The 24,781-nt window shown below is 48.1% G+C and overlaps 1 protein-coding gene and 1 long non-coding RNA gene across 2 annotated transcripts in view; one reads left to right on the top strand and one right to left on the bottom strand.

Moving 5' to 3' along the window:
* Positions 1-2,350: 2,350 nt before the first annotated feature.
* PDLIM1 (PDZ and LIM domain 1) overlaps positions 2,351-24,781 on the bottom strand; it is a 45,573-nt gene continuing 23,142 nt past the window's right edge. Inside the window, exons 4-7 of the mRNA XM_037496294.2 lie at positions 23,272-23,471; positions 13,534-13,685; positions 4,481-4,598; positions 2,351-4,119 (exon numbers count right to left, since the gene is read on the bottom strand). Of these exons, the coding sequence (XP_037352191.1) occupies positions 3,933-4,119; positions 4,481-4,598; positions 13,534-13,685; positions 23,272-23,471 (657 nt within the window). The 3' untranslated portion in view covers positions 2,351-3,932. The remainder of the gene's footprint in view (positions 4,120-4,480; positions 4,599-13,533; positions 13,686-23,271; positions 23,472-24,781) is intronic.
* Positions 5,554-10,462, top strand: LOC119233719 (uncharacterized). Its single transcript, XR_005122452.2, has 3 exons — positions 5,554-5,851; positions 9,613-9,835; positions 10,256-10,462. It is a non-coding gene; the product is annotated as an uncharacterized LOC119233719 (long non-coding RNA).

The following is a 24,781-nucleotide window of genomic DNA, read 5'->3' as shown; positions in this document are numbered from 1 at the left end:
ATGGCGTACAGGTGTAAAGCCAAGGGAGTCTTTACATGATCATGAGAAAATATGTATTGATTGTCTTTGCTCTGTTTCAATGCTTATGCTGATGTAATCCCACCGTTCGCCTTAAGGTATAAATAAAGACCCACTGAGACCCTCAGTAGGAGATACTTGCACGAAATAAGGTGTCTGTGTCTACCTCACTCCTACCTCGCTCCACTTCCCCTCAGCCCTCCGAGAGAGAAAAGATTTCACTGACTCCGACCTCTCCTTTCTGAGATCCCTGACACGACTTCTAGCTGGAGCTGGTCTCCAGTAGGTGGTGCCCGAACAGGGACCGGGAAGGTAAGTTTCTTTACGTTTTGGGGACGGAGAGGCTTCTGCTTACAAGGTAGAGTATGTACCGGGGCAGCAATTCAGAACGGGTAAATCTAGTGGGTGTCTTATCCATTGAGAAGTTATGGGCCATACTGAGTCTAAGGAAAGAGGACTCTGTATTGATATGATTAAGCATACTCTTGCCAAGAGAGGCATTAAAACCTCTCATGCACAATTTGCTAACTTTTTAAATTTTGTTGAAATGTGTTGTCCTTGGTTTCCAAGGGATGGAACTCTGGATGCAAGAACTTGGACCAGAGTGGGAGAGGAAATGACGACCTATTATACTCTCCATGGACCCAAGAAGGTCCCCATAGATGCATTTTCACTGTGGGGGCTGCTACAGAACATGTTAGATCAAGGGTCTGAATTGGAAAAAACAACTCATCAAATCTATGTAAGTTCTACTGAAGTCTAACTCTTAACTAGAAATTCCTAACCTCCACACAGCCTGCGAACTATTGACCTCTTGCAAATACCAGGAAATATACTGCTGGTGCAAACATGCACAACACCCCACCCCACACCCACCCCCACCCCCCTCACCCCCCGCCCCGTGTCAGGCTATGGCTTCCAAGCACCGTTGGTTCAGGGCAGCTTGTTCTCCATAGTTCTCAGGTCCAGAACATTTCTTTCATAGCTATACCTTTTGCATTATTTACTTTCTTTGATACTAATTCAGGTGTAAGAATAACAAATCAATTAATGTCTAGGTCCGAATTGGGTTTTCATATGCCAATTAATGACTGACTAACTTCTGCATTAACCAAGAACAAAGAGAAGAGCTTAGCAGGCATTGCCATGGAGACTCCCTAGTTCAGATCTTCTTTGGGAAGTGTAAGAACTCCCCTCTTCTGGGAAGTACAACTTTCCCTCTTTGGGGGAGCACAGGAACTCCCCGCTTCTCGGGAGTCTCCCCCTATGCCCGGACCATGTCAAGAGGCAGCATGGGAGGCGCAGCCTGCCACACATCCCTCACCACCCGCCTCTTCCACTGCACATTTCTCTGTGTTTCTTACCTTCTCACCATGGTAGTGTTTGCATTTATTCTTAGCTGTCTCCACAACTTGAAGCTAAGCCCTGTGAGGTAGGGAACTTGCTGGGTCTTGCTCACCATTGCATGCCTGCCCTGGAACAGTGCCCAGCCTGGCCCAAGCTCAGCAGGCCTCAGGGAGGTGAATCAAGATTGCTAGGTGGTCAAGTCCCTCTCTCCCACTTGCTGCATCCTCCCTTGCTGCTGTGGGTTTTAGGGCAGGGGTTTCTGAGGGTTAGGCCAGCCCAGCTTCCTGGTCCCAGATAGCCTCTTGCCTCAGGCTGGGCTGCTTTTTCAGAAGTCAGGTCGTTGGAGAGAAAAAAACAAATGTGGTGCTATTTATCAACGTGGAGGGACAGATTTGTATATAAAGAGGTTACAAGTTGTGGGTGACAAAACTTCATGCTATCCAACCTGCTAGGCTGCCTCTCAGGTCTAAGGATGCATCAGTGGCCTATTAGCAAATCTAACTATTTTATCTTTAGGGATAAAGCCCTAAAGATGAACAGATGCACTACACCAATTGTGTTTGCTCCCTCACTTCCCACCTATTGTGTCATCATTTCACATTCCATTTTAGAAAGGAAATTAAGATATGTTTCCCTCGCAGCTCCCACAAACCCCAATGAATCGGAGGCCGAGCCTGGCATTATGGGACATGTGGACGGCTCCAGGCAAAAGAGCGGCGTAGGTGAAGGTCACAAGGCCACGGAGGATGGAGGATGGCCTGCTCCGTGGCTCTGGAACCTGAGCCAGCTCGACACCCTCATGAAGGCAGGAAGGAAGACACTAGGGGCCAGGGTGAGTTGGGAGACCCAAAAGAAAAGGCTAAGCATGTGCTACCCCTGGGGTGGGGTCAGGGGTGGAAGGAAATTGACTAGAAAGGCGCATAAGGAAAGTTTATTATGAGGGTGATGGAAATATTCTATATCTTGACTGAGTTGTACACAATGACCAATACTCAAAGAAAAAGGCATGAATTTTATTGCTTATAATTATACTTCAATTAAGAAATTTTTATTGAAAGAACATCGGTTTATAACATCATACAGGTTCTAGGTATACAACACTTTAGTTTGACATCTGTATATGCTACATTATGCACCGAAAGTCTATTTCCACGCACCACGATAGAGTCGAGCCCCTTTCCCGACTTCCACGTCCCATCCTCCTAACACTCTGGCAGCCACCATTTTGTTCTCAATGTAAGAGCTGGTTTTGTTTTGCTTTGTTCGTACACTTGTATTTAAAAAATTATTCCAGTGCACACCAACAGTGAAATGAATTGCAGTATTGTAGCCAAATTACCCCCAAGTATGGCAAAGCCAGTGTTCTAGAAAACTTGCCTCTTAAAATGTGATTCATGGACCAGTATCATCAGCATTGGGACCTTTCCAGGACACGGTGTCTCAGGCCTCATGCATCCAAATCTGCATCTTAACAGGGTTCCCAAGGTGATGCCCATAGTCATGTAAGATTGCTCTAGAAGTCTTGAAAAATTCCTTTTATAACCAGGATTCTTTAACTAGGCCATGGGGAAAGTAGTTACTATTGTTCCTAAAACAAAGAATGTTTAGTGCTCCAATGTATCCTCCCAAATCGCATGTATTGCTACAAGAGGCTGTTTCAGTTTAGCAAATGTCATTTAAGAACTGTGTCTAAAAAGCACCTTTGCTTTCTGCTTAATGCCTGTTAGTGAAATCCAGTCCCTAATATTGCCCATGAGGTAAGAGAACTGTGGATGGCTGCCACCCTCACCAATGTTTTCTCACTACAAGAGGGAGGGAGGACACCTCTCCCTCATAAGCCTTGATCGCCCAGCCTCCGTGGCTCTGGCAGGCATGCTCCCCGGAGCTACCCTCTTCAACTTGGGGAAACTCAGCCTAGCCATCTGCCATGCAGCCTAAAGAGGACACACTCAGTAGTAATTGAGGCCACGGGCATCTATTATTCAGAAATCATTCCTTTGCTCTGATAAGCCTCAGAACAGCCAGATAGAAAGAAAACTTCATTTCAACATAACTACGTATCCTATATTAGCATCAGAGGGAGCTCATTTGGAGCAAACTTCAAAGAAGTAAAAGAATATGGCTTGTTCTGTCACCAGTGTTCTCACTGTTGGAGAAAAGGCTTGCAAATCTCCGAGCAATGGAAAACCCTTGCAAGAGGGGGGCCTCTTGAGATAGGAAATAGGACTTGTGACCAAATGATATGCAGACACCGTGCTGCCTTGCAGTCCATACATTTATTGAGTAAAAACAAAATCAAGATCAGACATTGAATTCAGTTGGGTTCATTGGGCTGGTGTCCATCTGCAGAAGAGATGAATCGAGGTAAAGACGCGGTGTTGCTGGCAGGACACTGAACACAACCTTCCATTCCTTGTCAAAGCAGGCATCGCACGGCCAGTGGGAGTCGGTTAGCAAAGGCAGGGGGACGTGGCCTTTAACAGGGAGGGATAAGTACGAACCTTCCAGAGAGGACAGAGCGTCAGAGAGCAAGGTGAGTCGGGAGGACAGTGCTCGGTGACCCTGGCTCACTTGGGGAACACGGTGACCACATCATAGCCCTCTGGAGGCGTGACCCGCTCCCGGGCGTGCTTTTCACAGTAAATTTGATCCTCCACAAAGAAGTGGCCCTTCTGTTTCAGGTTGATGCCACAGTCGGTGCACACGTAACACTCAGGGTGGCGGTGACGTTCCCGCAGCTTCACAAACACACCCCTGCAGGAGGGAGGGAGAGGAGGCTCCATAAGAGACAAGCACCTCAGGGTGGCACCAAGCTCTTCCCAGGAGGCCCCAAAGGGCAGATGGAGCATCCCAAACGGCCTTCAGTCACAAAGGGGCTGCACATCCCTGGGGTCCAGAGACTGCCCCTGAAGCCCTCCAGGAACCCCTCCCGCCTCCACACAACAGCCCTGCTGTTTCTGGGTCACATGCTCCTCATCTAAGGGTACCACGGCGAGGGACGCCTTCAGCACCTGGCTCTGGTTTGCCAGCACTTTCCCTCTCATAGCTATCACGTGCAACATCCGGCACTTTCCAGTTTCACGCTTCGCCCCAGGTCTGAGGGGCAGGTACTCACACGATGCCGGTGCCACATTTGTCACACAAGGGCAGCTTCTGGGCATTTCCAATTGATGCAGCTACTTTGGTGACCGGAGCCTTGACACTTCTGAATCCTGATGGCTTGTTAGGATCCCCTAAAATGAGGAAAACACATGGGTTGCTCAGCAAGGTTGTGACTACAAATGTGACTGCTCTGTGTGACACCAGTTTTTAACCTCTCTGGTCTCCAGTTTTCTTGTCTATAAAGCAGAACTTTATTTTTCCCCTCATAGTGCCACAGAAAGATTTTTAAAGTATATATAAAACTTCCCATTGTACCTGTAATATGGTCAGCTCTCAAAACACAAATTATATTACATTTGAGGACATAGAAGCAAACATGGGAAGCTAAAATGCCTCACGTGGGCTAAATGAATGAGTAAATGAATGAATGAACATTTTACTTTATTAATAAAAAGCATTATCAAAAAATAATGGGGCAGTCTCTCTGAATTCACGATTTCTCTCTCAGATCACAAGGAGAACATGCTACTAGCAGCCAGATGAAAATCACCTGCCACCCAACAGAATAAGGAGCCTTTCTGCAGGCAGCTTTTTGCAGATAAAACAAGCTCCTGCTGCTGGATGTGGAACGGCCACAGCTCAGCTCATCACAGCTTCAGAAGCCTGAGCCAGGTAGCTATTGATGGCGGTAAGCTGTTAATAGCACTAGTACTGAAACTGGAGACCACCCTCTCACCCCTCGGGGCTCCGATCCTAGAAGCTGCTTTCAGGCAGTGCAAGTGGCAGTGGGTGGCGGGCCTTTTACCACCTGCGACCAGTGGCCAGCCATAGTGGTGATGATGGCAGTGGTTCCCCCACCACGCGGCCCCTGGTCCAGTGCAGCAGCGAGGAGCATGGGGCCCCGCCGGGCTAGTTCCGGTGCTGTGGCTCCCTCCAGCTGCAGCAGTAGAGAGCCCATGGATTTGGTGCCTGCCTCATAGACTCGACGGATCAGGTGTGAGCTGTGAGCTAAATGGTGAATGGTCCAATCAGCCAAAGGATTGAAAGCAGGCCAATCAGACTTGTAGATACAAGGCCGGGCAGGAGCCAGCTTGGACGCTCAGACTCCCGCTGACTCGGACTCTGTTCCTGACCTCCAAAGAAGAAAGACGCATCATCCCGCAGGGAATCTCTAAAGGAAGAAGAGAAGCCAAGGAGCTCTGCTGAGGCCAGGCCTGGCCCTCCCTGCCTCTGGTCTGCCTCTGGTACTGCCTGAAAGGAGCACCCAAAGCCCCAGGACTGGCGTCTCAAAGAGCTGTAATGCCAGAGCCCAGACCTTCAGACTGTTGCTGTGGCTGCTGCAGCGTCATCTCAGCAGGTCCTGCCTGTGAGCGTCTCCACTGCGGTGAGTTGGGGCCTAGCCTGCTGCTTGCTGGTGTTCCAGAAGCTTCAGGCTGTTAGTGGGCCAGTGCCATCTTGGATGCGTGGCCTTTTGTTTAGGGCTTCTGGGCGCCATGGACCCTCTAGGGTGAGCTAGCCAGACACTGTGGTCTTGAAAACTCCTTGTTTCCATTGTTTAAGTAAACCCCATGGTTAATGTTCCCTGAGCCTCCGCGATCTTGCAATTGTGCATGCAGGTGAGAACCCACAGATGGTAACCTGTCCTCTAGGGGGCACTGTCCCTTTGAGACCACAGCACCCCTCTAGCTCTGCTTCAGTATTGCTGTATTTATTATGTATTTGTCTGTGTTTCCACATTATTTTTTTACTGTGATGTCACCAAAAAGTATTGCTGTTTGTCAATTATTTACACATCTCTCCATCTGGACTACAAATAATTTGAGTACCAGAACCCTGTGTATAAGACAGGGTTCAATTCTCCACAGAACCTATAGCAAATAACAGCTCACTAAATGACAGAAATGCATGATGAAATGTCAAAGCAAAGCCAGCATGGTTCCCTACCTTGTTTCGACATGCTTTTTTTTTTTTTTAAAAGATTTATTTATGCATACAAGAGCTGGGGTGCAGGCCAGAGATGCGGGGGTTGAGAGGATTCACCAAGGATGGAGTGGGGAGCAGAACAGGCAGATCCACTGAAATACACTGCTGAGGGGAGCAGAAGGCGAGACAGGACAGGTCTGCTGCGCCTTGTGGGTTATCACCCTGGCAGGGGATCGAACTATGTTGTAGTGGCTGAAGATAGCTTGATAGTGCTGCCTCATAACCATCTGTGCCACCAGGGAGGCCCTGGTCAAACATGCTTTGAGCCAAGAAGCTAGAGAACTCTCTATACCAGTGGTCCTCTGAGAACAGGGATTGCTGAGCCTCTCGGGCACCAAACTAGCTTTTGCAAAACGCACAAGCAAAGCTCCCCTACCCTCCACCCCACCCCCTCACCTGCTGAGCAAGTATCTCCAGGTGCAGGGAGATGGTTAAAACCCACTTCTTTAGACTAAAGCAGCCATTTTCAAAAATTACCATGCATTAAAAGCACCTGGAGGACTTGTTCAGATTACTGGGCCCACCCTCAGAATCTGATTTGATGGGCCAGGGTGGGGCCCGAGAAATTGCATTTCTAACCAGTTCTCAGGAGTTGTGCTGCTGAGGCTACTGGTCCAAGAACCACACTCTCAGAACACTGGACCAGAGCAACACAATGGCTTTATTTGGAAGGGAAGGGGGTGCACCTCACAAGTGCAGTCAGTTCTGAGGCTGACAAAGGCCCTGGCTGCTTTGTTCTTGAAGAAAATGATTTCCTGTATGTTAACTGGTACCTTTGAGCCAAATCTGGGATGTGCTCAAACAAGAGGAATGACGACCAGCAGGGTACCAGAGGCTACTTATCTCATCCACAGAATCTGTATCTTGCCCACCCTGACTGTGCTTCCTGTGGGGCAGTGATATCTGCTGGAGGCCATTTTGGCCCCTAGGGAACAGTGGTTTGTCACCACTGGAGATGAGTATTAGTAGTGGGTGAAGACCAGGGATGCTATTAAACACCCTAAAATGCACAGAACGGCCCCGCCACAAGTATTAACTGGCCTAAAGTGTCACCAGCACCAGGGCTCTGGGTGGAATGTATTTCCCCATTCCCCAGACTCTGGCTTTGGTTATCTGACTTGCTTTGGCAAACAGGATGTGAGCAGATGTCAGCCCCCTTGGGGCAAATGCACTAAGTGTAGTTGTGTGGTTTGGTCCTGTCCCTGAGAACTCTGTGCCCCAAGAGCAAAAGCCAGGGGAGATGCCCTCTGCTGGCCTTGGGGCGAGAGACTGGGGCCAGGTGCAGTCTTGCCAGAGCCCGAGTCACAGCCAACAGCAGGCCAGAGTATAGGAGCAGGAAATACCTCTGTCCTGCAGCCCATGGCTAAGACAAGGGGAGGGCAAGACTGGATGCTTGCTGCCTTGTGGAGAACAGACAGGGATGATTTCCAAGTGGCCTGGGATTTTTGAAGTTCTCAGTCTGGGCGTCTGTGGCACAGGGTCCCCCCTCGGGGCTGGGAACCTGATGAGCACAGAAGTCCATCTGACAACAGGTCAGAAAGGGCAGAGATTGGGGGTTGCCAGGGTTTCCACTGTTTCCAGTTGTGAGCCTACATACAGATGGAAGAGCTTGGTGCTGCTCCCACCTCAGGCCATTAGGTGAATCTGCGCTGGTCTTTGGTATTCCTTGGGCCCAGAGTACCCTTCCTGCGTCTACCAAACCTCTCTGCCCAATTTGAACATACCCCCAACTTTGTTCATTGCAGAATTTGCAGTAATTTGTTTTTGTTTTTGGGGGGACCCTCGCCGGTGGCCGGGGAATGAACCGGTGCTGCAGAGGCTGCAGGCAGTCTCGCAGCCCAGCGCTCAACCACTGAGCCACCAGGGGAGGCCCTGCAGTAATTTTTTAAAAAATCTATGTATTTATGCATACAAGAACTGGGGTGGGCTTCCCCTGGTGGTGCAGGCGGTTGAGCACCATGCTGTGAAGCTGTCCGCAGCCTCTGCAGTGCCGGTTCGATCCTGGCCGGCCAGCGAGGGTCCCACATGGCAAGCAGACTTCTCCTGTCTCGCCTGCCGCTCCCCTCAGCAGTGTATTTCATCAGTCTGCCTGTTCTGTTCCCCACTCTGTCTCTGGTGAATCCTCTCGCCCTCCTGTGCATCTGGACTGTACCCCGGTTCTTGTATAAATCTTTAAAAAAAAAAAAGAACTGGGGTGTAGGCCAGAGGTGTGGGGGGAGGGTGAGAGAATTCACCAGAGACAGAGTGGGGAGAACAGGCAGACTGACTGAAATTCACTGCTCAGGGGAGCAGCAGGAGAGACAGGAGAGGCCTGCTGCATGCACCATGTGGGTAGCTCCCTGGCCGGGGATTGAACTCATGTTGTAGGGCTGGTGACAGCTTCATAGTGGTGTGTCTTTAACCCCTGTGCCACCAGGGAGGCCCAGGATTTGCATTAATTTTGATTTTTTAAAGATTTTTATTTATGCATATAAAAAGCTGGGGTGCTAGTGAGATGTGGGGGGGGTTGAGGATTTTTCAGGGACAAAGTGGGGAGTAGAATAGGCAGACACACTGAAACACACTGCTGAGGGGAGCAGTGGGTGAGACAGGAGAGGTCTGCTGCACCAGGTATCACCTCCCTGGCCGTGAATAGCTTCATAGTGCTGAGCTTAGTTAGCCCTTTACACCACCAGGGAGGCTCAATTTTGATTTTTTGAAAAATATTGCATTAACATTTTTGTGTTGATTATTGACTTGTGTGTGTCCCCTTTTATTTTGTGCCCAAGGTGAAAAGTGGGCAGAGGTCAGGAGTGTGTGCTGAGAGTGGAAACTTGTGCAGCCCTGCAGCGCCACCTGCTGGACCACTTTTCCTCTCAATCCCAACACTACACGTTCAATGAAATTTCCCTTCTCCCCTCAAGTGGCTTGCAGTAAAAACATTAGTATATACAGAGTTGTAAACTAATGTAACTGCAATACAAAAAAATACACTTAAACTATTTTAAAATAACTACTCATGTCATATTTTTCTCTTTGAAAGTAAAATTTTAATTGAAAAAATTAGGTTCCTTCAGACCCAAGACAACGACAGAATTTTCCAAATTTCTTCTAGTGACCCTACATCTCAAAACTTTCTGGAAAAAAGTGAGATTTCAACATGGCTTTCTTCTATCAATTTAGGCTTGACCTTCCATGGCTCCACATTGTGTATGGAACCACTGCACCATCCGGGGACTCTCCTGGAAACCCAGGACCAGCCAAAAGGAAACTCTCTATTTCCTGGGCCTGTCTCCAGCTTTCTTCTCTTGGACTGTCTCATCCCACCATATTCTCAGTCCATGATGTCTCCCACCAAGTCTCCACTCATTAAGAGCCTCCTCCGATGGACAGACAGATAAACAAGGTGTTGTATTTAAGTATAACTTATTTATATTTATGTAAATATTTCATTTACACTCATTTAGTTTGAAAAAAGAAAATTCTGACTACTGCTACAACAGGGATGAAGCTGAAGACATTATGCTAAGTGAAATTACTGGCTAAAGGAGGAAAATAGTGTATGAGTCCATTCAAATGAACTATCTGAAGTGTTCCGATCCATTGACACAAAGTAGAATAGTGGCTGGGGAGTTGGGGCAAATGAGGACTTGGTGCTTAATGGGTACAGAGTTTATTTTGTGTGAGGAACAGTTCTGGAGATGGTTATAGAATGATGTGAATGTCTTCATCTCACTAAAGAGGAGACTTAAATGGTTAAGATGGTAACTTTTATGTTATATATATTTCATGACAAGCTTTTTAACATTTCCTTTTCCCTGCCAAGCTGGAATTTGATTCAGAGCAAGATGAAGTTTTAAGGAAGGCAGTACCTTTCTCCTCGTCCAGGGGCTGGATTTCATCCAAAATGAGTAGACCAATGGAGACTTATCACCTAACCCTGCAATCAGCCAGACCTCCTGCCAGGCCTTACTGACAGTACACCTGGGACAAAGACTTTCCCTAAGTATTTTATTTTATTTTATTTTTAGGATTTGGGCTGTGGAGCTTTTCTTAGTCTCTTCTGGCTTCTATTCAAAGCACAGGAATACATCTTCCATTTTCTCTCCAGAAATACTATTTTTATGTACACATATTCATATCCATACACATATCTACACATCTATATATGCATACATATATATTGCCAGAACACTACATCTATATTTTTTTATGATTGATTTATACAAGCACTGGGATATAGGCCAGAGGCATGGGAGGGTAAGAGAATTCACCAGGGACAACAAGAAGCAGAGCAACCCGAAAGCTGCTTTGGGGAGCAGCAGGCGAGGTCTGCCGTGCCATTTCCCTGGACCAAAAGCTTTTGGGGGGGCAGGGACTGAGGACTGCTGGAGGTGGCAGCGGTCTCCCTGGCTGGCCAGGAATCGAGCCGCCTGTGGATGGCTCTCTGGCAGGCCGGGAATCGAGCCAGTGTAGTTGAGGGCTGTGGGCCTTTGCTGCTGCGCTCGGCCCATAGCGCCACGGCAGGGGCCTTCTGCCCCTTGGGCCTTTAGGGCACCTATTGGTTTGCTGTTGATGAGCCCGGATCAGGTGGTGGCCCAGGTCGGGCATGGGGGACTGCGGGGCGGGGTGGCCGGGCAGGGGAGATTGTTGGGGGAAAATGGGGGTGGCCGAGCCGGCACCGTTGTGGGTCTGCTCGGCGCTGTTGCCTGTGGGTGTCTCCCATCGGGCTGGGGGTCCGGCTGGCCCGGGGTGGTCTTCTCCCAGGCCGGCTGGGAATCGAACCGGCACGGTGGAGGACTGTGGACGGCATCACGGTGCGCTCAGCCCACCGCGCCACCCGGGGGCCCCCCACCGCCTGAGGTTTTACACCAGCTATAAACCACCTATTAGTTCACCGTGATTAGCCCGGACACGAGCAGAAGCTAGCTCCTAGAGAGAAGAGCAACTTGCTGGAGATCTCACTGTAGGTCAGGGCAGATCTTGGGTGCAGTGCTCTTTCCACTATGCAGTTCTGCCCCAGGAACCTTCCTGAATGACAGTCACCCTCACCGAGCACTGTCACTGTGTGCCAAGGCAGTGCCATGATCATTTCATCTCAAGTAAAAACAGGTATTTGGGTTCCCACCTCTGAGAGCCTTCAGTATATGGTGGAGGTTTGGTGTTCATGCTATTTCATTCAGTGAAAATATAATGCATCTTAAGAGATAAGGGACCTTCTAGATTTTATGTCTCCTTGGTTTTTGTAGTAAAATCTTGATTTTCTTTGGGTCAAGAAGACATCAACTTGGGAGGAAGGGAGACTACACTCTTGCAACTAGATGTGGTTGTGTGACTAAACTTTGGTCACTGAATGTAAATTGATAACAGTATGGGACTTCTGGGAAATTGAAGACTGGCTCATTTAACTCCATTTCTTTCCCCCTTTTTCCTGTCGTGGTGTCTGGAAGTAGGCGAGGTGGCTGGAGCACTGGTTGCCAACTTGGACCATGTGGTAACCTTGGAATGGAAGCCATAGGCTTGCTAGATGGAGCACAGGGTGGAAGGGGCCTGGAGGAGCTTAGTAACCCTGGGTCTCAGGTCCATGCCATGAGGGGATTTGATCGAATGAGCTCTGCCTGTGTCCTAGTGTAGCCTGGGGTAGACTAACTTTTCCTTAATTTTTTTGTTTTGAACCCACTTAATGTAGAATAAGTGATTTCTCATGTCTTGACTAAACTGTCACCTTCAAGAGTTGACCTTCAAATCCTGTCAGTTGGGGCAAATAAACACAGTATGGCTTATTACTTCCACCCTGCACAGGTAATCCAAGCCCAGGTGGAAATTGTTGGCAGAACAATGCCCTGTTAGTATAATAGAACACTTGTCCTAATTTCATATACTTGTAAAACTACTTTCTCTAAAGAATCCACACAAATGGGGAGCAAGCTGGGGCACTGGGTGTGTTCAGTCAGGAACTTCCAGTTCAGGAAGGACCCCAAATCTGCAGCTGGGGGCCTTGAGGAGAGGTCAGTCTCACAGAGGGTGCTCGGCTCTGATCCTTACTGGCTGCCCTGAGAAAACACGTTAGTCCCTGGGAAGCCGGGCAGAAGCATGTGTCCCTGCCAGGAGCACCAACTCCTCACAGGCAGGCAGGGGAGGGGAGGAGAGGGAGAGGTGGAGAGGCAGCAAAAACTCCCCAGAAGTTAGGGGGTAGCTAGGGGTAGCTAGGCTGATCCTGAGTTTGCCAGAAGAGGTGGGCTAGCTGAGGGCTGCTGCTCCCAGGTGACTTTTGTGAGAACGAGGAAAAGGCATGCTTTCTTCAACACGCCGTCTGTCAAACACCTCTCCTACAGTTAAGACAGCTTTACTGCTAGCCATTCGAAAGCGCTCCCAGTAAATACACAGGATGTGATGGCTGCAAGGCAAGGACTAACTCCTGACAGCTACAGGGTGGCTCAGGGGGCTTCGGCCATCACAGCTCACACCACGGACAAGCTTGCTGGGCCTAGGGCCTCTTGATGAGCTTTCAAACATGGTGACAGTGGTGAAGCACCTACTCTGCGCCAATCATGCAAAGGGTGTTTTCGCAATTGATGACGTGTTTGCTCCTCTTGACAATTTTAGGGGAAAAGATTTTTATCCCTGATTGACAAACGAAAGAACAGGTCTGAGAAGGAAGTTTCAGAGACTTGTCTTAGGTCACCAGGAGGAGCCTTCTACCCCTAGAGTGGGAACAAATGCCTGGCCCCCAAGTGCAGCTGCCGCTGCTCTCACCGAGCTGCTGCTTCACTGCCCTCCTGCTCCTTCATTGCCCGTGGCCTTCACCTGCTCACACTTGCCAAACACCAGTGGGATGTGGGCACCAAGCAAATAAATAGCTCAGGACAGACAGAACCCACGCCAGTGACACTCACCGACCTCAGCTCCCACTGACCGCAGGGCAGGAAACCACTCGACAGCTGTTTCACTCTCATTTTTTGGAAGAGTTTTTAGCATTTAAAAGTCATGACTTGCAAAACACAGGGGCTCTTCCTGCCTACTCGGAGCTGGAGCTGCATCTTAGCAACCACGAGTCCTCACCCCGCCTGGAACAAGGGCCCCCAACCACACACAGCTCATTACCTTTCTCCTCCGACTCCAAGATTTCCTGCAAAACCAGGAATGAAGTGGACTGTTTCGGGGGCTCATTTAACTCCTGCTTCTCCTGCAGCATTTTGTAAACTTCAGATTCTTTGTCAATGACGAGTCCACTTGTAGGTTGAGGATGTTCTAAACTGTAAAGAATATAGATTGATTAGGAATGTCAGAAGTTAGAAAAATTTACCAGACACCCCCTTCTAAGCCAAGACACCTCTGCATCAAAGAGTAAGTAGAAATTATCCCAATGGATAAAGCCCTCTCTTAACTCTGCCACAGACCTGCCAGTATTGTGAGGTGTCTGTACTGGCAGCTGCCTGCTGCTTCAATGCACTAATTTTCCAGTTTCAGTAATTCAATTACTTTTTTGGCTCATCCCATGGGGTAGGAGTGAAACCAGAGACCCCCACTTTTGAGCTATGGAGCTTGGCCCCAGAGCACTGCTCACAGGCAGTGCAAGTGGCAGTGGTGGTGGGCATTTTACCGCCCACCAGTGGCTCAGGCTACAGGCAGAGGCCAGCAGTGCTGGCGGGTGGCAGTGGTTCCTCTACCAGATAGCCCCAGAGCATGCAGCCCTGGTTCAGGGCGGGGCAGGGAGGAGCATGAGGCCCACTGGGCCAGCTCCAGTGCTGTGGGTCCCTTCAGCTGCAGGCAGTAGAGGGCCCCATGGGTTTGGTGCCTTCATTGCAGAATAGACAGGTCAGATGTGAGCTATGGGCTGACAGGTGAATGGTCTATCAGATTTGTAGGTGGAAGACCCGGAAGAAAAATAAGGCAGAGCAGGAGCCAGCTTGGGATGCCTGAGGTGCTCAGATACTCGGATTCTCTCACAGAAGGACTCTCCTGACCCCCACAGAAGGCGGCTCCAGCTGCTGACCTCTGAAGAAGAGCAGCCAAAGAGCTTTGCAGAGACAGAGCCCAACACACCTGCCTCTGACACTGCCTGAAAGAAGCACCCAAGGCCCTGGGCCTAGCATCTCAAAGAGCCATTTGTTGTTGATATGGACCAACAACTCACAAAAAGCGGTAATGCTAGTGACCAGCTGTGTCCAGGTCACCTCTGAGAGCTCTTAACCGTTCCTGATCATCCGGCACCATCCATCCCAGCTTCAGACGGCTGCTGTGGCGTCATCTGAGCAGACCTGCCTGTGAGCGCCCCCAGCTACAATGAGTTGGATCCTGGCCCTTGTTGACAGGACGGCACCATCTTGGACGAGCAGCCTTTTGGGCCTTCTAGGTGAGACAGCCGGCCACCTGTGGCCTTAGGAACTCTTTCCTGTTTGTAACATAAACCTCATTGTTATTCCCTGAGCCTGAGTGATCCTGCAATTGTGGGAGCAGGTGAAAACCCACAGACAGTGATCTGTCCTCTGTTGGACCTGCTATAGCACCCCCAATAGCTCTGTTTCAGGAATTCTTTCTTTTTAAATTACATCAATAATATTATGTCCAGAGAAAGTTTAGAGAGGGAGAGGGATCAACCACAACCTGAACACTAAGATCTAAGCTGGGTGCCCTCAGAACAGCCCGCATGTCTTCCTATCAGAGCAGAAATTACATTATTTACTCCTGATAGAACCAAAGTGCTTCCTACCTCTGGACACTGGTGTCCCCCACAGCAGGGAGTTCTGGTCTCAGCTACAACACACAGGTAATAAACAGCATCTGCTTTGCCTGGTTCACAGGGATGGCGGGCAAGATAAAAGGTGCGGCTACTTTGTAAACTGAGAAAGGGAGCAGAGTCCTCAGTTCAGGCCTAGGGACTGGGCAATCCAGGCCTTGACTTCCCACTTTTGTTCTGGGTTCCCCAGAATAGGAAAATATGGGGAGAGATTTGAGGGCTTTCCCCCATGGTCCATTTTCCAGGGACAAGTGGCTTTGCTGCCTCTCGAGGAAGGAAGAAGGTGAAGACAGGGAGAGCTTTTCCCATAAAGCCCATCCTGAAGCCCCTTCTCACCACCCACCTGCACTTTGTTTCCCAGCCATGCCATCACAGAGCCTGGTGCCGGCCTCCAGCGGCCCCCCCGGCGGCCTCCTTTACCTCAGGGCAATCTTTTCAGCCAGAGGCCAGGGTGATCTTTTAAACACAAGAATCACTGCGTCACGTGTCCTGACATGGATCAGGGTATTCTGATCTGATCTAACAAATACTTAAATATTTGTGTCTTCTGAAGTAAATATTCATGATAAAAAGTAGAAAGATTCCAACAAATATGCCTTTGCTTCTTTCTTTGAACACATCAACAATTGTTTCTTGCTTACTCCACTCTAGTCAGACTAGCCTGCATACTGTTTCTAGAACATTCCAGCCTTAGACTAGCCTTTGCACGTACTCTGCCTGTAACAACCCCTCCAACTCAGGCATCAGCACAGATGTCACTCCTCAGTGACTCCCTGACCCTTCTCTTAAAAGGCTCCACCCATCTGCCTCCCCACTTTACCAAAGGTTTTCAGTCTGATGTAGTCCCATTTATTTCTTGCTTTCATTTCCCTTGTGGCTGGGGTTAAATATTCAAAGATGTCTCTCTGGTTGATGCCCAGGAGTAGATTTCCTATATTTTCTCCAATATACTTTATGGGTTCAGGCTTTATATCCAAGTTGTTAATCCATTTCAAGTTAATTTTATATGGTGTTAATTAATTATCTTGTTTCTTTTCTTGCTTGCAGCTGTCCAGGCTTCCCAGGGCCATTTGTTGAAGAGGTTTCCTTCCTTCATTGTATGGTCTTTACTCATTCTTGAACACTAACTGTCCATATACATGGTGGTTTATTTCTGTACTCTCAATTCTATTCCATTGACCTGTGTGTCTGTTTTTGTTCCAATACCATACTGTTTTTTATTATTATCACTTTACAGTGTAATGTGAAGTCAGGAAATTAGTAGCATCAGAATAATAAAATACTTAGGAATAAACTTAACCAAGGAGGTGAAAGATCTATATACCCTGAAAACTACAAGACATGATAAAAGGAATTAAAGACATAAACAGACATCTGTTCATGGATTGAAAATTGTCCATATTACCCCAAAAAAATCTACAGATTCAATGTAATCCCAATGGCACTTTTTGTAGACATGGGGGGAAAAAGTCTAAAATTCAAAGGACCCTGTAAAGCCAAAGCAATCTTGAGAAAAAAAGAGTAAACTTGGAGACACTGCACTTCCTGATTTGAAAACATGTTACAAAGCTACAGTAATTAACAGTATGGTACTGGCATCAAGACAGATATATAGACGAATAGAGATCTCAGAAATAAACCCACACCTAAACAGTCAAGTGATCTTTGACAAAGGAGCCAAGAATAAACAATGGGGGAAAAGATAATCTCTTCAACAAATGGTACTGAGGAAGCTGAACTAAACAAACACGCACCATAATGAGACTGGGCTGTTATGCTATACATAAAAGTCAATTCAAAATAGATTAAAGATTTAAAGGCCTGAAACTATAAAACTCCTACAAGAACACATAGGGAAAAGCTTCACCACCTCAGATTTGGCAATGATCTTGAATATGACATTAAAGTGGAGGCAATAAAAGCAAAAATAAGCAAATAGGAACACACCAATCTTAAAAACTTTTGCACAGCAAATAAGCAATTGATGGAATGAAAGGCAATCTTTGGAATGGGAGAAGCTATTTGCAAACCATATATTTAGTAAGAGGTTAACATCTAGAATATGCAAAGAACTCAACTCAAGGGCAAAAAGCAACCCAGTTTTAAAAATGAGCAAGGAACTTGAACAGACCTTTCTCCAAAAATAATATACAGGGCCTCCTTGGCTGTGCAGGGGTTAAAGTCTCATACTATCAAGCTATCACTAGCCACTGTGGCATGAGTTTGATCCCTAGCCAGGGCACTAACCCATATGGCACAGCAGACCTCTTCTGTTTCACCTGCTGCTCCCCTCTGCTGTGTATTTCAGTAGATCCACCTGTTTTGCTCCCCACTCTGTCTCTGGTGAATCACTCCCTCAACCTCTGGCTTACACCCCTGTTCTTCTATGCATAAATAAATAAAACTAAAATCTTTTTAAAAATGATATACAAATAGATTATAACCACATGAAAAGATGCTCAGCATTACTGATCATCGGGGAAATGCTAATGAAGGTCACAATTAGATATCATCTCATACAAGATGATGACTATCAAAACAAGCAAACAGAAAACAATATGTTGCCCAGGGTGGAGAAATAGAACCCTCTGTGCTGCTGGTGGGAATGTAAAATGGTGCAATTGCTCTGGAAAACAGTGTGGTGGTTTCTTAAAAAAACTGAAAATAAAACTACCACATGACCAGTAATTCTACTTTGGGTACAGACTCAAAAGAATTGGAATGAGGATCTCAGAGAGAGATTTGCACACTCATTCACTGCGGCAGTAGTCACAACAGCCCAGGGGAAAGCAAGCTAAATGGCCAACAGATAAAGAAAACACAGTGCATACACATGCCACGGAATATCAATCAGCCTCGAAAAATCAAGGAAATCCTGTCATGTGCACATAAATAAGCCTTGGAGACATTACGCTAAGGAAAATAATCCAGCCAGTCACCAAAAGACAAATGTTGCATAATTCCACTTACATGAGGTATCTGAAGGAGTCACTCTCAGAAGCAGAAGGCAGAATGGTGGTCGCAAGGAGCTGGGGCAAGGAGCAACGAGGGACCTTTTTTTTTTTTTTTAAATACACTGCTGAGGGGAGCAGCGGGCGGCAGGAGAGGTCTGCGCGCCATGTGGGACCCTCGCTGGCAGCCGGGGATCGAACCGGCACTGCAGACGCTGCGGGCAGCTTCGCAGCCCAGCGCTCAACGGCTGCGCCACCAGGGGAGGCCCCGGGACTTTTTTTTAATAGGCAGGGCGTTTCAGTTTTGCAAGGTGAACAATTTCTAGAAATCTGAAGCACAACTATGTGCCTGTATTTACCACGACTGTATTCTATACTTAAAAATGGTTGAGCTGGAATATTTAATGCTCTGTGGTCTTTTCACCAGATGGAAAAAAAATAAATCCTTAGACCAGAAAAGCACAAGGAATTATTTGGTACATTTCAAAAAAAAAAAAACCAAAAAACAAAAAAACTGAACAAATCTCCAGTGAATTATACTGAGTAAAAAAAGCCAATTCCAAAAATATTACGTACTGTATGATTCCATTAATATAACATTCTTGAAATTACAAAATTCTAGAAATGGAGAGCAGATTGGTAGGTTGCCAGGGGTTAAGGGGGGGTGTGGGAATAGGAGGCAACCTGCAGAACCCCTGTGGTGATGGAAGCACCCTGTCTCTTGACTGCTTTGGCGGCAATGTCCTGATTTTGAGGCTGCTCTACAGTTTTCAGATGTTACCACTGAGAAGATCCAAGCCCCTGAGCCCTGCTTCCCAGGAACATCCCAGCAAGGGACGGCTTCACACCAAGCATGACCACAACTGTCCCTCTGCCATGGGCCATCTACCCTGGGAACTTATTGACGTGCTGAGAGAGCTCAGCAAGGCTGCATCCTTCATCTGGGCTTCAGGTGCCACTGGGGGTAGGCCAGGAAGGAACACAGGGATCTGCTGTTGCCAAGTTATTGAAGGAAGGAGGGACGAAGGAGCAACGTTACTGGCTGTGGTGAGGGCAGGAGGCTATAACGTCATGTGAAGTACAACTATATCAAGATAGAAAGGGCAATTGATTTTAAGAAATCTTCTCCCCAAATGATGGAAGTTAAGCCATAGCAGGAAAATGATCTGAGGAGATTTCAGTCCCTGGTTTTATATAGGCAGGGCTAAGGGAGGTGGGTTGACCCCCAAGAACTCTGTATGTCCAAGACACCGCAACCTGTTCACTGCAGTGTTCACATACACACTAAATGCAATTCTAGGAAGACTCAGGTGACTGTCTTAGACTTAGGTGCCTGGCCAGAGCATGTCTTAAGTGTTGGTCTTCAAAGGGCTCGAAGTTGGAACTGTAACAAGAAACCTGGGAGATTTCAGGAAGGAGGGAGGGACACCCAGGCTCCAGAACTGTTCCCTGCAGACTGCAGGCTGGTTTGGCTGGAAGGTCAAGCAGCCACCTTCAGGATAGAGGTTTTCTTCTGGTCCAGCTGCATATGAATCAGGGTTAATAGAATCCCTCTTACATCATCTGACTAGAGAACAATGGACCTTTTTACTGCACTGCACCTGCTGAGAAATGTGTCAGAATACATGGGGTGGGGGAGGGCACCATTTTGAAGAGGCGGCATCTTGGGACAATGTTGGGGAGAGGAATTCAACTGACTGTCCCATGAAGAGGTCACTTCTCCATCAGGAAGGTGACTAACTGGCCAGCTGTTCAAAGCGGTAGCTGGGGAGACAGAAGATTACTGCAAGTCATCGCAGAATCTTCCCATGACATTTGTCTACATGTTTCCATCCTTCCGGAGCCCCCAGTACTGGGCAGAGTTGGGTACAGAGTGCCTCGCAGACAGTGAAATCAGAAACAACCGGCATTTACTGAGCACCTACCAGGGCCCAGGCACCATGCTGAGGCTTTATGCATCCCACCCCTTTCTCTCACCCTGGGGTGAGCCAGCCATCCAGGATTATCTGCACTCTGGAGATGAGGAGACTGAGTTTCGGAAGAGTTACACGGTGTGCCCAGCGTCACACAGTTGCATTCAAGCTCAGACCCCTCTACCTATGAAGCAGGCACCCTTAGGAATGTGCCAAGCAGCATCCCATAGGTAATGAAATCCAAGCACTGACTTAACAGAAAATGACCGGAACTCAGAAGCTCAGTGGAAGTTGTCAGAGGGCAGGTGAAAGCTTTTTGTTGAATAGAGCATCGTTTGAGGTGATGTAAGCTGAGCTGGCCCAGAGGCCCCCCACTAGGCTGTGTGTGTGCTGAGAGCCAGTCAGCAGATGGTACTCTCTCGCCTGACTCCCCAGTTTAATTTAAAAGGGGCAGTGCCGCTGTCTGTGTCCTTGTCTGATGGGGACACAGCTCTGGGAAATCCTACAAGACAGGCAGCCCACACAGACCAGGCTGCTTTGAAGTGCATGGGACAAAGAAACTCAGAGTGAGCCCCAGGGAATCGGTGATGACCTCAGATGCAAAGTATGAAGTGAGCCAATTCTGGAACCTCAGCAAATTTCACAGACTAAACAGTGGGAGTGAGAGAGCACTTGGGACTTGTGCTGACTGGGCAGGCAAGGTGCCCTGGGGCTGCCGGGCTCACAGGAGTATCTTCCCTTGCTGAGCATGCACAGGGGGTCTCTCTAGGAACAGACCAGTAAGCAGAGCCATCACAGGCAGAACAGCCTGTCGGGCACTTTCTCTGCACAGAATGTGGGTATTCCATGGGCCATTTACAGTAGCATCAAAATAATAAAATACTTAGGAATAAACTTAACCAAGGAGATGAAACACTTGCATACTGAAAACTACAAGACGTGGGTGAAAGGAATCAAAGAAGAACTAAATGAAAGACACTATGTCCGTGGGTTGGAAGATTTAATATTGTTAAAATGTCAGTACTACTCAAGCGATGTGCAGATTTAATGCAGCCCCTAAAAAAATCCCAATGACATTTTTTTCAGAAATAGAAAAAAAAATTCCTATGGAATCTCCACTGATTGTGGATTCATCTTCATCCTCAAAGAGTTTGGGAGGGAACAGAAGCAAGGGTCCCTCTGGTGAGAAAATCTGGAAGGGGATTTTTGATAAAGACGCAGAAGCCACTGAAGCGAAAAAAAAAATCTATGACAGGCGGGAACAGGGCCTACAAGAAAGGCTTGCACAGCAACCAGACATTTTCAGATTTAATTGTTTCAGACTGAGGGGAGGGAACAGGCTGGGAGCGTAAGAGAAGAAAGAAGACATTAATGAAGGAATAACAGCCAAGGCCATACTAAAAATACTTCCCAGGCACATATTTCTCCCAATGCATAGCAGCTCTTTCAATTAAGGATGTGTCATTTCCTGGGTTATTAAATCCAGATCACGGAACATTCCACTCTGGGACAGTAAAAGAGGGTCACGTTCACAGCCTCCCCTGACACCAAAGCGGCAAAAAACACAGACCACAGTCCTTGGTGTTGCTACCACACGGATCCTCACTGCGCCATCTGAGAGAAAGCTCTTCCCAGGAGAACTGAGGAGGCCCCTCATGGCAGCCTCAGGTACACCAAGTGCCCCCACAGTCACCTCAAAATGCATCATCCTCCCAACATAGCAAGACCTTGCTGGAACCAGAATTTGGGGGCAGAAGAAGCATTAGTAGCCTCTTTGCCTTAATTAACACAATCAATGCCAGAGACCCTTACCTCTTTGCAAGCCAAATTCACATAGCAAAAAGTCTCCCCTACTGACTGAGAAACTTTAAAGGAAATTAGGGTCGTCTCAGTGCTGGAACTCCAATGCAGTGGGGGCCCAACAGTATCCTGACGAAAGAGAACTAAATACAGGGGCCAGTCAAGGAGCCCTGGAGAGGGGCCCCGTGATGGCCCTTTGCACACATTTAGTGGTTTGGAGTCTCTGGAGTTTTAAGCAATCCTAACCTGCATTTGAAAATTAGTTTACAATTAAACCACCTTGGGAGCTGGGCAGATTCTTGTTAGAAATGAAATGGGGAACAACTGCACAGCAAAATGGGCTTCAGAGTTACTATAAGAACAGAGGATTCCAAGCAGGAGTGATTATTAGTGATCATCCAAGTTTGGACCACATAGTATTTTCCAACACATTTGAAAGTCACCAACATTTTGAAATCCGATTTCAAATAAAAGCTTTCTGATTTCCCTCTGAATGAAATTTATCAGCAAAAAGGCCTGTTTGTCTTATGACCAGAGCCAAAGAGCAGCCCCCTCTGGACATACCAGCTGTCATGCCCCTCTGCTCCCCTCTGCTGCATGCACAGCTCAGCCTTTGGGCCCTAATCCTCCCTGCCACCCTTGGGGCACTTGAAGTGGCAACATGTGATCCTGCCCATTCCCTTTCTACCCATGGAGTACTGGCCCCACCTCTGACTCTCCACCCTCAGTCTAGTTCTATGGCTCAGGCTGAGATATTCTCAGTCTCTGAATTCATCTTTGAGGAGTTTGGGATGGGACAGACACTGGGGTTCCTCTGCAGGAAAGCTCTGGAAGATATTTTGGATAAAAACTTAGAGGTAGCTGTAGTCAAATGACCTGTAACCGAAGGGGACAGCCCTCCCCTCTCTTGAGCAAGATATACCCCCTTAAGCCCCTGCACCCCATGCACCTGCAGCACCTCCCCTCCCCCAGGCAAGCCTGATTCTGCCACCAGATATAAACACACATTCAAGCCTCAAGGTCTGTTCTCTAATTTTGCCACTGGACCACTTTGGGGGGCAAAGCAAATACTATTTCACCAGATCAGATGGTGATCTGGTGAAATTATAAATATAGAAAAGCTTCTCAGGGCTCGAAGGAAAGGCACAGGGTCTCTTACAAGATGATGACCACAGAAACCAGGACAGTGCATGGGTCCCCAGGAATGACCCATGAATTAGTGCCAGACATATGACTTCTTTTTACAACAGCCCAAAAAGACAGGTGGTAGTACCCCCTTTTTAGAAATGAGTAACTGAATGGAGAAAGTATGTGTCATTGGAGACATTTTTCTCCCTGGGCTGGTGGCTGAACCTTGTACCACCTGCCTGGACTGGCCCAGGCTGGCTGAAGAGCCTCTTCCGGGGCGGACCTGGAAGAGTGCAGAAGGCTGACTTACACTCTGCCGTTGGCCTCCTCCCCGCTAGCTGCAGTCTTTGACTCCAAGGCGTTGTTGAAGTTGGAGATGTTTTCTGAGGAGTAGAGGCCAGCTGGGTTGTTGTACTGGTGTGTGATGACCCTGGGAGCAGAGCTGGAGGCCGAAGAGGCAGAGAAGGGCATGGCACTCCGGTTGTGGGCGCTTCCTATGTGCAGGACCTCCTGTAGGGAAGGTCAGAGGAGTGATCAGGGGGTGTCCCACGCACACTCGGATGGATGGAGCAGGCTGAGCGGCAGGAGGGAGCCCCACCTGAGCTGCAGTGGCAGTGGCCCAGCACCAGGCCTTACCTGTGGGGCTCTGACAGACAACCTGACACGGGGCAGTGGGCAGGGAAGAGTTGGAGATGGACACATGTGTGGGTTCTGATCCTCCCCGGAGGCCCAGGAAAGCCCAATGGCCATGCTGATGGATACCCCTGATCAGGACACCCCTAGAGGCCCTGGGCTGTCAGAATGCAAGTCAGAGCTGAAACACCCTTTTTCAGGAAACCTTTCTGAGGAATGAAGGTACTGGGGAGAGAACAGGCAATCACTTCGGTGTGTGCGAAGCAGAGACCCAGAAGGAAGCAGGCTAAACAAGTCAGATAAGAGGGCTGAGGTGTCCTTGGTCAAGCAGCTGCTGACTAGGCAGAGAGCTCAGGGCCGGGTGCTGGGGCTGAGGGAATTCAGAATCTGTTGTTTCTTGGGGAGAAAGACTAGGCTGATGCAACGGAAGAGAGGACCCAGGGGAGCTGCTGAAAGAACTGTGAGTTCCTCCAGGTTCATTCCCCTTCTCCTGGAATTTAAGAAGGTGCCCTCACCCCCGCCCCAGACCCCAGAATCATGGCTGATCTTCATGCTTCTTTACAAACACTCAAAGCAACTAACTCTTCTTTTTTCTTTTTTCTTTTTTGATAATCATGGCTTTTCTGATGCTTAGTTAGCAAGGTGCTTTCCACAGGGAAAAGTCCAGGGGTGCTATGGACCAACCAAGGGCCCCAGGGCCCTGCATGCTCTATGCAGCCCACCAGCCTCAAGGTGTACCCTATTTCCTGGGTTCTCCAGAAGGCTTTCTGAATCCTCTTTTCTTTCATCACACCCAGACTCAGAATAACCATCCCCAAAAGAAATCCTGTCTTTCACTACTTTTCCTATTTTTTTCACTAAACCTTCAAATCTTGGGCCTTCCTGGTGGTGCAAGGGGTTAAGCACCACACTATGAAGCAATCCACAGCCTCTGCAGCACAAGTTCGAGCCCCAGCTGGCCAAGGAGCAACCCACATGGCGCAGTAGACCTCTCCTATCTCGCCCGCTGCTCCCCTCAGCAGTGTATTTCAGTCAGTCTGCCTGTTCTGTTCCCCACTCTGCCTCTGGTGGAGCCTCTCACCCCCTGCATCTCTGGCCTGTACCCCAGCTCTTGTATGCATAAATAAATAAATTTTTAAAAAAATAAGCCTTCAAATCTTTTACTTTCTTAGGAAACATGATGATGA

The sequence above is a fragment of the Talpa occidentalis genome, unplaced genomic scaffold (genome assembly GCF_014898055.3).
Source record: "Talpa occidentalis isolate TD23 unplaced genomic scaffold, MPIMG_talOcc4v2.1 talOcc4.8, whole genome shotgun sequence".
NCBI lineage: Eukaryota > Metazoa > Chordata > Mammalia > Eulipotyphla > Talpidae > Talpa > Talpa occidentalis.
Note: the sequence above shows the minus strand (reverse complement) of the source record. Positions and strands in the feature narration are given on the sequence as shown.